The sequence below is a fragment of the Peromyscus maniculatus genome, chromosome 2 (genome assembly GCF_049852395.1).
Source record: "Peromyscus maniculatus bairdii isolate BWxNUB_F1_BW_parent chromosome 2, HU_Pman_BW_mat_3.1, whole genome shotgun sequence".
In the NCBI taxonomy this organism is placed as follows: Eukaryota; Metazoa; Chordata; class Mammalia; order Rodentia; family Cricetidae; genus Peromyscus; species Peromyscus maniculatus.
The window spans coordinates 133,080,566-133,093,230 of NC_134853.1; the positions used below are offsets into that span (position 1 = coordinate 133,080,566).

General features: G+C 37.3%; 1 protein-coding gene across 1 annotated transcript in view; it reads right to left on the reverse strand.

Moving 5' to 3' along the window:
* The window catches only part of LOC102912976 (selection and upkeep of intraepithelial T-cells protein 9-like), a 50,138-nt gene that overhangs the window by 26,769 nt on the left and 10,704 nt on the right, over positions 1-12,665 (reverse strand). Inside the window, exons 4-5 of the mRNA XM_076563614.1 lie at positions 7,589-7,690; positions 1-123 (exon numbers count right to left, since the gene is read on the reverse strand). Coding sequence (XP_076419729.1) covers positions 1-123; positions 7,589-7,690 — 225 coding nt within the window. The remainder of the gene's footprint in view (positions 124-7,588; positions 7,691-12,665) is intronic.

Genomic DNA, 12,665 nt, shown 5'->3' on the forward strand with positions numbered 1-12,665 from the left:
TGTTTACAGTCACAAGTAGAAGCAAAATGAGTCCAGTAAAAATTAACATCGTTACAACCAAGATTATGCATACATCCCTCAGCCAATTTCTGTACAGTGGGTATGCATTGTCCAAAATAGAAGCTGAAAAAAAAACAGAAAGAAATGTTAAGCATATTTTAAAATAATTCAAATAGACAGACAAATATGCATAAATTAAGAAGCCAAATCACAGAATCCCAGTCAACAAAAAAAAGGAGAAGGTTTTGAGTAGCCTTCATTTGAAGGGCAAAGGTTAGGCCACCAATCCAAAGTTTCATGACATAACTCTACAGTTTGAGGAAGTCAAAGAGTTTGTGCACTTCAGCTTGAACCATGCATATAATTGTAAGATGTTGTTATTTTTACTCATTTATCCACAGGTAGTTGAGAGCATCCTCTTGTTTAATTTTATTCTCTCATTTAGGAGTTGCCAAAGCAAGATGTTGCAGGAAAAGCACAGAGGAAATGCATTGGTCCATTGAGCAGTTGGATAAGCCAACATGGTCTGCCATTGAAGCACTGTAGAACAGCAGAATCTAATATGCAGCATACTAAGAATGTGATTGTAACATTTGAGAGCTCAAAGTCAATCCATGTAAGTAATAAGTGGATAGGTATATTGAAATGTGATACATAAAATTAAGAATGCAAAGGATAGGTTATTATAATTGTAGTTACTACATTTGAGTTTGAGTTGGAAATTGTTAACAAACCAAGGTGGAAAATATAGTAAGAAATAGAATCAAGTAGAAGGCTGAGATCAGTAGTCATTTAAAGATATAAAACAAGAGTTAAACAAAGGAGGGAAGGAAACAGTCAATGCAATGGTAAGAATCTTTCAGGCCTTAAGGAACATTCTAATAGAGGAAACTGTGGTGCCCAACAGATACTTATTATGAAAAACATAAGTACTCTCACAGAGAGATGTATGTGCACATGTGAATGTGCACACACACACACACACACACACACACACACACACACACACACACTCACCAAATAGTTTGTGCTGTCTTTGTAATACTGGATGTGTGTCCTTCACTAGAGGGCAGTCAGCACACCAGCAGCCATACCCTCAAAGAAAACTGACTCTCCCTTTCCCAGCAGTTATCATCTGCCAGTACCTCTATAGCTAGGGATGTGAATTCATGCTCTACCTGTCTCTCCATGCTGGAGTTGTCTGGCCCAAGGCTGCACAGGTCTTGTGCATGTCATCTCAATTGCTATGAGTTCATATGTGTAATTGCCCTGCTGCATATGGAAAACACTATTTCCACCACCTTTTTTTCTTGTCTTCTGCAATGATACATGAGCCTTCAGAGGAAGGCAGGATATAAATAACCTCATTAGGAATGACCATCCAGATGTCTTTTATGCTCTGCACCTTGATTTCTGTGTCAATTGTCATCTACTGAAAATAGGAGCTTCTCTGATGAGGGTTAAAAGATTTCAATGGAGGGTCCTCCCACAGAGAATGTTGAATAGCCCAACTCTGTGCCAATATTTTGTACAACAGCCATTGGAAGTGATAAGTAAAAAATTTCCTAAATCTATAATTTATCATTATATGGATGATATTTTACTAGCGAACTCAAATGCAGATACTTTAGAAAGAATGTTTGAAGAAGTAAAGAAAATTTGCTGGGGATTACAAATTGCTCCTGAAAAGATACAAAGAGGAGATTCTATTAATTATTTAGGATATAAAATAGAGCTACAAAAAATTAGACCCCAAAAGGTGCAAATTAGGAGAGATAGACTACAGACTCTTAATGACTTTCAAAGATTATTTGGAGATATTTCTCATCTACGAACTATTGTTGGGGTAAAAAATGATGAACTGACTTATTTGTTCAAGATCTTAGAAGGTGACAAGGACTTAAATAGTCCAAGAGAATTATCACCTGAAGCTGAGAAGGAATTGGCCTTGGTAAAAAAGAAAGTGCATGAAGGACACGTGGATCATATTGATCCAAAGCTGGATTGCATTTTGGTTATTTTATCTTCTAGGCGTTCTCCTACAGGAATATTAATGCAGAGGGAAGATATTATATTGGAATGGATATTTTTACCAAATAAACAAAATAAAAAATTAAAAACTTATGTGGAAAAAATCTCTGACTTGATTTGGAAAGGAAAATTGAGACTTCGTCCATTAGCAGGAATAGACCCAACAGAAATTGTTGTACCATTAATTAAGGAGGACATTGAAAAAATTTGGACAGAAAGTGAACCTTGGCAAAGAGCTTGCAGTTATTTATTGGGAGAAATTAACAGCAAATAGCCCAAAAGTGATAGAATTGATCTTATAAGGAGAGCTAATTGGTTCTTGCCTCGAATTGTATGACAAAAACCCATATCTGGAGTTCATACATTTTATACAGATGCCAACAAACAAGGAAAGGCAGGTTACAAATCAGAAAATTTAAGTAGAGTGGTTCAAAGTCCTTATAATTCAGTTCAAAAATCAGAATTGTATGCTATTCTGTTGGTATTAATGGATTTTTCAGAACCTCTCAACATAGTAACTGACTCTCAGTATGCTGAAAGAGTGGTATTACATATTGAGACTGCAGAATTTATCCCTGATGCTTCAGAATTAACTTCACTATTTATTCAATTACAAGATACAATGAGGAAAAAGAGTCATCCTTTATATATAACTCACATTCAATCCCATACTGGTTTGCCAGGCCCTCTAGCACAAGGCAATGATGAGACTGATAAATTATTGATAGGAAATGTGCTGGAGGCCTCAGAATTTCATAAAAAACATCATGTCAATAGTAAAGGCTTAAAGAAGGATTTTTTCCATAACCTGGCAACAAGCCAAAGAAATAGTAAAGAAATGTCCTACTTGTTCCTTCTACAATCAAATGCCATTACCAGCAGGATGTAATCCAAAGTGTATTCAAAGGAATGAAATCTGGCAGATGGACATGTTTCACTTCGTAGAATTTGGAAAATTGTAATATGTACACCACACCATCGATACTTATTCAGGATTTCATTGGGCAACTGCTTTGAGTTCTGAAAATGCTGACTCTGTAATCACTCATTTGCTAGAAGTTATGGCCATCATGGGTATACCTGCTCAAATCAAAACTGACAATGCTCCATCATATGTCTCTCTTAAAATGAAACAGTTTTTTGCTTATTATAACATAAAACATATTACAGGACTACCACATAATCCTACAGGTCAAGCAGTTATAGAAAGATCAAACAGAACTCTAAAGGATATGCTAAATAAACAGAAAGGGGTAACAAAAACCCCCAGAAATAGACTGCATAACGCTCTATTAACTTTGAATTTTCTCAATGTCAATGAGAAAGGAACAACAGCTGCAGAGAGACATTGGATAATAGAAAAAACTACAGAATTAAATTAGCCTATATACTTTAAGGATGTGCTGACCTCAAAATGGAAACCAGGGTATGTATTACATTGGGGATGAGGTTTTGCTTTTGTTTCTACAGGAGAAGATAAGCTGTGGGTACCATCAAAATTGATAAAGGTTCGATTTGAACAAGAGAGGCCTCTTAATTAGAGGAGGTGCTAGTTCATCAACCAGCATGAACATCCAATTTAAACTAACTTGTACCACTAACACATGTCTTTTCATTTAATCAGATATTAACTTACCAAAATGGAACATCCCCAAAATTAGTCTTGGGGAAATGTTTTTGTTTTTGTCTTTTAGGAGAATGAAAGTTAAGGAATCTGAAGAACACTGGACAAATAAGACAACTGAAGAAAAGGGACAAATCTATCCCAGGAAACAGAGTGAAACGGCGTATGGGTATATATTATCTAAAAAATTGTATGTCTTCCTAAATGTTTGTTTCTGCTTTTCTCTAAAGATTTAACACTATTGGTCTTCTAATAGTCCCAGTTCAATTAAAATTTAAAGCTGACTTTGGAGTTGGAGAATGGCTCTCTCCTTCTTTAAACTCAAGCATGTTGTTAAAAGGAAAATGCAAACTCCCTGTATCATGCCAGAATAAAAGAGCCATCTTCTGCTATGGGACAGGACAAAAGCCAAATTAATTAAGGGATTATTCTATTACTAATCTCAACTCTTTGATTCTATTCTTATTCTTTAAACTTTTCTTAAAGTATAAATTTTATATCAAAATTTACAAGATTAATATAGATATATACATTTTAAACTTTGTTAAGATATGGATGGTCATATAGAGTACTAATTCTAGAAAAAAGGCTTCACTTAGCTGCATATATATGTCTTTGTGTTCGAGTCTCTTATCAGTTTTCTGCAGGAAATCATGGCCAGGCCTAACATCAACTGAAGTCTCCAGGAAGAAGATGGGGCCCCACAACAACAACAATTCCACGTGGACAATAATAATAATATCACTAAGCTGACAAACATCATCTACAGATCAACTTTGAACTACAAGGTGCTCAGAGCAATTTTGAGATGACTAGCTGAGATGATCTAGTCTCAAAGACTACTTAAATAAGGACTTGAGATAAGCCCTGAACTTTGGCATTATACACAGACTGGATAATGAAGGATATAGTTACCTTTCTAGAATTTGACAATTAACCTAAAATTTTTCTTTCAGGATAAAGATAACTTTACCCATACCCAGCAGGAAGCAATTTTAAGAATACAATGCCCACATTCCCAAAGAGGTGATGTGGGGCGGATGGTTTTTTGGTCTTCTTAATGGGTTTTGGGTCTGGGATAATTTTCATTGTTTAGGGGGGTTGGTTACAAGTTGTTGTCACGGGTTAGGAAAAAGGCTAAGCAAAGGAGATTAGATTTAAGGTTCTTGTAAAAAAAGAAGAAAGGAAGAAAGAAAGAAAAGAAAAAGAAAATTACTAGTTTTAAATACTTTATATTGGATTGGATTGTTTTATATTGTATACAAATTTGAAATTGATATTGTTAGAAAATGCTATATGTGTATTTCTAATTGTATTTATACCATTCATTTAACAATGTAATGCAATTTTCTGATCCTTGAATGTTATTATTACCAACTATTAGGATATAAAGAAATGAAAGTTAGTAGTTAGACATTACAGTAGAACTTGTAGTCATATTAGATATGTTTTAAAAATTGATCAGAGATGTTTTAGACAGGTCATCTTCAAACCCTTCAGAGATCTACAGAATATGGCATTTAAAATGTTTTAATAAATTAGAAATTTTTCTTTTTTGAGACATGTCGGCTCCTGGCAGTACCAATCTACTTCAGAGAAAATATGGGCATTGAAGAAACTGCATATGGAGTCAACTTTCATTGTGGCAAAAGTTAGCCACTGGACAACAAAGTATCCTTGAATCAACAGGACCAAATGGACAAATAGGACATGAAACAAAGGACTACTGATTGTTGCCAAAACAAGTGTGGTTATGGCTTTATCAGAAGGCATCTTCTGAGGCCAGGACAATATGGCACCATCCCTGAAGTGGCCTTTGAATTCCAGCAAAGGTACAGTGCCCTTTTCTTCAAAGGCACCTGAACAGGCAGTGGGCCGATGGCTTCTGTTGTGCAATGGAACAGCTGCTGAAAGCTCACGCCTCTCAATAGTAGACTGGCATTTAATAGAGGGATGTGGAGAAGAAGGGGATGCTGAGATGAAGCCATGTATACACAGCCAAGAAGAATGGACAGCTGAATTCAAAAACCGTCAACAATTTCCAATTTTAAATCCTGAATCATGACAGGACACTAGTGGAATTCTGGTGTTTCTGTTACATGGACTGCTCTCACCCAATGTGAGGTTGAACTGTTGACCTTGTGTACATCCTACTTCACAAATGAGTCTGTCAGATACGCTAAGCCTATAGGCTGAAAATGATGCCCCAACACTGTGGAAACCTCAAGTGACTGTCCAGGCAGATGACTGTTTCTGTCAGCTCACAAATTTTTTGGAAGTTGCTTGTATGCACTTCCTATTTTTATTTTTGTTAGCTAATATTATTTCCTTCTTGGATCTCTGAGGGAGTTGAAGATTAGTTAGTTATTATTGAAGATTAGTTAGTTAGAGTTGAAGATTAATTAGGATAGAAAGTGAATTAGATACATTTTGGACTTACCAAAATAGGATAGATAAGGGAATTATTTTCTCTGATTTGTCAAATACAAATGGACTAGACTTCGTTTAGGTATTTGTTACTTGTATATATTATATATAGTTATTGTACTTTTGTATATAGTTTTTCTTTGGTTAGTTATAACCTTTTGCTTTTTTTCTTTTTATTAAAATAGAAAAGGGGAAATGTGGTGGTATTCTAATTGTACTGAAATGTGATTTTGATTGTATGTTAATAAATAAAGTTGCCCAGGGGTCAGAGGTTTTAGAGCCATAGCAAGAGTGTGGCAGTGGTGGCACATTCCTTTAATCCCAGCACTTGGTGGAAGAGCTAGGTAGATCTCTGTGTGTTCAGGGATACAGCCAGCATTGGAGACATATGCCTTTAAGACCTAGGGGGCTGTACATACAGACAGTGATGAGGCAGTCACGTGTTTGGGTTTACAACCAATGAGAAGGCAGAGCAAAAGACTATGAAAAGACTTACACACAGGAAATCGCTCTCTTTCGGGAAGCTAGGAGCATTCAGGAGGAATGGTAAGATTTTAGCTCTGAGCTCTGACCTCTCGGCTTTCTCTTTTACATTGGTTCTGTGTTTCTTATTTAATAAGATGGTTGGTTACATCTACACACTTTTGCTATTTTGACTCTTTGTACACTTTTACTATTTTTCTATTGACTCTTTAAGAAATTTCCTTTGAGTTCATTTTTTAAGGATTTGAGGCTTGTTTTTATGATTTGTAGTGAAATAGATGGAATGAGTTTTATTGACAACCATTCTGAAATATATGTTAAATCAGAAGAGGGTAAATCTGTATCTAACATCTGGTATAATTTTGTCTTATGGATGAGTACAAACACCTTACAAAGAGTAATTTGATCTTTTGGTTTATTTTGATAGTTTTGTTTTTTTTTATAAAATACTTCCTCCTAATATCCACAATGAAATGAAAAGTTTTTCTAAATTCTCAGATACTATCCTATAAACAGTATACATTGTGGTATGACCATACTTTTAAGTACCCTGTAGTTACACACCCAAGAGGGTCAAACATCAGCTTTCAGCTTTCTCAGGAAATGAAAATAAAATCAAATAAGAAAAATTGTATTTTTTTCATTAATTAGCCTAGGGGACCTCCAACACGAAAGTTTTTTTTTAATATTTATGAATTCTTGCCTTAGGATAAATGTTGGTGACATAAAAATTGTACTTTGTAGAAGAAGGCCTATACATGTGGGATTAAATGGAGGCCAGACCTGGAGAAATAAATAAAGCTGTAACTGTGAGTATGAAAGTACAAACAGCCATGATAGAAGCCTAAAACTTTGGAAAATATATAGTTCCCAGGAAGTACAGGAAGCCACTGGGATGACACTGAAACTCTGCCTGCTACTTCTGCAACAAAGACTACTCAGCTTTGTCTACATAGTGCCAAGATGAGAAGGCACTGGGCAAAGGCAAGGTGAAATGACAGATCCCAGTCTAGTTGCACTCACCTCTGCTCCTGAAATTCAAATAGAGAGGGAGGAATCCAATACACAAAAATAATGGTAGACACTCCCACATAAGCTCATAGCAAAGCCTCATTTTATTCGAACCTGGAAAAGAATAAGTAAGAAGATTTAGGAGGACCCTTCCTTCCCCACCGGAAAGGTTCCCCCTCTACAAGACAACCCACCCCACCCCATCCCCCGCAGACCATGCAATCTCCACGCCCTGCCCCCACACCCATCTGCCCAAAAAGCTAGCCACTTCCTGAGACTTAGAGACCAGCCCCCAGCTCTGATCCCACCCAGAGCTCCCATCTGGACAAGAGGTGAGTGCCTGGGGTCATACCCAGAGAGGCCTGCTCCTAGGCCCCATACCTGGGCACCAGCCATTCCAGGGAAGACCTGCCTAACTTGGCCCCAGGTTCTGGCCAAGGTTACCCTTCTCCAAGACACCCCACCCCACCCCCCGCAGACCCTGCAATCTCCACACCCTGCCCCCAAACCCATCCACCCAAGACCCCAGCCACTGCCTGAGACTCAGAGACCAGCCCCCAGCTCCCTTCTAGCCCAGAGCTTCCATCTGGACCAGAGAGAAGCTTCCTGAATCTGTCAGCTCTGTCTGGACCAAGAGGGCTGATAAGAGCAAGAACAAATCCACGAGAAGATGGGCAGACGTCAAAGCAGAAGTACATACAACAAAAAAAGAGCAATACAGCATCACCAGAACCTAGCCCTCTCCTAATAGCTAGACCTGAACATCACAAAATGGAAGAAGCAGAAGAAAGCAGCCTTATGAATAACATCATGAAGATGCTAGAGGCTTATAAAGAAGAAATCAAAAATGAAATGGAGGACAGACAAACAAAAATGGGAAGAATGCTATAAAAAACTAGAGGAAAGGACAAATAAAGCAGAAGAAAACAATAAATCCCTGAAAGGAAATCATGAAAAAGCAAAGAAACAGATGAGGGAAATAGTCCAAGCCCTGAAAATAGAAAAAATGAAGAAGACACAAACAGAGGGAATACTGGAAATAGAAAATCTGAGTAAATGAACAGGAACTTCTGATGCAAGTATAACCAACAGAATGCAAGAGACAGAAGAGAGGATCTCTGGCGTTGAAGATATGATAGAAGAAAAAGAAACATCAGTCAAAGAAAACACTAAAGCCAACAAATTCACAACCAAAAATGTCCAAGAAATTTGGGACACCATGAAAAGACCAAATCTACAAATACTAGGGATAGAGGAAGGAAAAGAATACCAAGTCAAAGGCACAGAAAATATATTCAACAAGATCATAGAAGAAAACTTTCCCAACTTAAAGAAGGAAATGCCTATGAAGATACAAGAAGCCTATAGAACACCACACAGACTAACCCCCCCAAAAAAGTCTCCTTGCCACATAATAATTAAACAACTAAACATACAGAATAAGAAAGAATATTAAGAGCAACCAAGGAAAAAGGCCAAGTGACTTATAAAGGCAAACCAATCAGAATAACACCCGATTTCTCAATGGAGACTCTGAGCCAGAAGGACCTGGACAGATGTAATGCAGACACTAAGAGACCACGGATGCCAGCCTAGACTAATATACCCAGCAAAACTTTCAATCATCATAGACGAACAAGACAATCCAAGACAAAGCCAGATTTAAGCAATACTTATCCACAAACCCAGCCCTACAGAAAGCACGAGAAGAAAAATTCCAACTTAAGGAAGTCAGCTACACCCTTGAAAACACAGGCAATAGATAAAACCACAGCACTAAACCCCAAAGAAGAGAAGTACACACACACACTACCACCAAAAAAATAAGAGGATTGAACAATCACTGATCATTAATATCCTTTAATATCAATGGTCTTAATTCACCTATAAAAAGACACAGGCTAACAGAATGGATATGAAAGCAGGACCCATCTTTCTGTTGCATACAAGAAACACACCTCAAATTCAAAGATAAACACTACCTAAGAATAAAAGGCTGGGAAAAGACTTTCCAATCAAATGGTGTAAAGTGAGACAGTTGATTAGCTTGGTCTGTTTGGGAGGCATCCAGGCCGTGAGACTAAGATTTATCCTCAGTGCATGTGCTGGCTGTTTGGAATCTGGGCCTTATATAGGGACACTTGGCTCATCCTGGGAGGAGGGGACTGGACCTGCCTGGACTGAATCTATCAAGTTGAACTCAATCCTCTGGGGAGTCTTTGCCAGGGAGGAGATGTGAATGGAGGGTGGACTGGGGAGAAGGCAGGGGGGTTGGAAGGGGAAAGAACAAGGGAATCTGTGGCTGATATGTAAAATTAAATTAAATTATAAAATAAAATTTTAAAAAAAGAAGCAAGCAGGTGTAGCCATCCTAATATCCAGCAAAATAGACTTCAAACTAAAACCAATCAAAAGAGATCAAGAAGGGCATTACATACTCATCACAGGAAAGATCCACCAAGATGAAGTTTCAATTCTGAACATTTATGCCATAAACACAAGGGCACACTCATATGTAAAAGAAACATTACTAAAACTTAAATCACATATAAAATCCCACACATTAATAGTGGGAGACTTAACATCCCACGTTCACCACTGGACAGATCTCCCAAACTGAAACTTAACAGAGAAATAAGGGACTTAACTGATGTTATAACACAAATGGACTTAATTGATACCTACAGAACACTCCATCCTAACAAAAAAGAATATACCTTCTTCTCAGCATCCCATGGAACCTTCTCTACACATACTTGGCCACAAAAGCAAATCTCAACAGATACAAAAAAAAAATGGAATAACCTCCTGCATTCTATCAGACCACCATGGTTTAAAGTGAGATTTCAACAACAACAAAAATTACAGAAAAACTACAATTTCATGGAAACTGAATAATGCTCAACTGAATCAACAATGAGTTAAGGAAGAAGTAAAGAAAGAAATTAAAGACTTCCTAGAGATCAATGAAACTGAATACACCACATACCCAAAATTATGGGACACTGTGAAAGCAGTGCTAAGAGGGAAATTCATAGCACTAAATGCCCACATAAAGAAGATGAAGAAATCTCATACTAGTGACTTAACAGCACACCGAAAGCTCTAGAACAAGATGAAGCCAAGTCTCCCAGGAAGAAAAGATACCAGGAAATTATCAAATTGAGAGCTGAAATCAATAAAATAGAAACGAGAACAATACAAAAAAAATAATGAAACAAAGAGTTGGTTCTTTGAGAAAATCAACAAGATAGATAAGCCCTTATCCAAACTAACCAAAAGACACAGAGAGAGAATCCAAATCAACAAAATCAGAAATGAAAAGGGGGACATAAGAGACAATGAGGAAATCCAGAGAATCATCAGTTCACAGTTCAAAAACTTCTACTCCACAAAACTGGAAAATCTAAAAGAAATGGATAATTTTCTGGACAGGTACCACATACCTAAGTTAAATCAAGACAAGATAAACTATTTAAATAGTCCAATAACCCCTATGGAAATAGAAGCAGTCATTAAAAGTCTCCTAACCAAAAAAGGCCCAGGACCAGATGGTTTTAGTGCAGAATTCCACCAGATCTTCAAAGAAGAGTTAATACCAATACTCTTTAAATTGTTCCACACAATAGAAACAGAAGGAACATTATCAAACTTCTTTTATGAGGCTACAATTACCCTGATTCCTAAACCAAACAAAGATGCAACAAAAAAAAGAGAACTACAGACCAATCTCCCTGATGAACATTGATGCAAAAATACTCAATAAAATACTGGTAAACAGACTCCAAGAACACATCAAAACAATTATCCACCATGATCAAGTAGGCTTCATCCCAGGGATGCAAAGGTGGTTCAACATATGAAAGTCTGTCAATGTAATATGCCATATAAACAAACTCAAAGAAAAGACCACATGATCATCTCACTAGATGCAGAAAAGGCATTTGACAAAATCCAACACCCCTTAATGATAAAGGAGCTATCAGGAATACAGGGAACATACATAAACATCATAATGGCAATTTACAGCAAGCCAAAAGCCAACATCAAATTAAATGGAGAGAAACTCAAAGCGATCCCACTAAAATCAGGAACAAGGCATGGCTGTCTGCTCTCTCCATGCTGATTCAAGATAGTACTTGAAGTTCTAGCCAGAGCAATAAGACAACATAAGGAGATTAAGGGGATACAAATTGGAAAAGAAGAAGTCAAGCTTTCCCTATTTGCAGATGACAGGATAGTATACATGAGTGACCCCAAAAATTCAACCAAGGAACTGATACAGCTTATAAACACCTTCAGCAACATAGCAGGATACAAGATCAACTAAAAAAAATCAGTAGCCCTCCTATATACAATTGACAAACAGGCTGAGAAGGAAATCAGAGATACATTACCGTTTACAATAGCCACAAATGATCTAAAATACCTTGTGGTAACTCTAACTAAGCAAGTATAGGACTTATATGACAAGAACTTTAAGTCCCTGAAAAAAGAATTTGAAGATGTCAGAAAATGGAAAGATCTCCCATGCTCATGGATAGGCAGAATTAACATAGTAAAATGCCTATCTTACCAAAAGCAATCTACAGATTCAATAAAATCCCCATCAAAATACCAACACAATTCTTCACATACCTGGAAAAAATAATACTCAACTTAATATGGAAAAACAAAAAGCCCAGGATAGCCAAAAGAATCCTGTACAATAAAACAACCTCTGGAGGATCAAGAACAGAGAGGGAGAACAAGGAATGAGAGACCATGATAAATGAAGTCCCCATGGGAGTAGGAAGAAGCAAAGTGCTAGAGAGGTCCCCAGAAATCCACAAAGTTACCTCCTCAATAGACTACTGGCAATGGTCGAGAGAAAGCCCGAACTGACCTATTCTGCTGTTAGGATGGCCAAACACCCTAAAGGTCTTGCTAGAAATCTCATCCAGTGACTGATGGAAGCAGATGCAGAGATCCATGGCCAGGCCCCAGGTGGAGCCCCAGGAGTCCAATTGGCAAGAAAGAGGAGGGATTGTATGAGAGAGAATTATGGAGACCATGATTGGAAAAAGCACAGGGACAAATAGCCAAACTA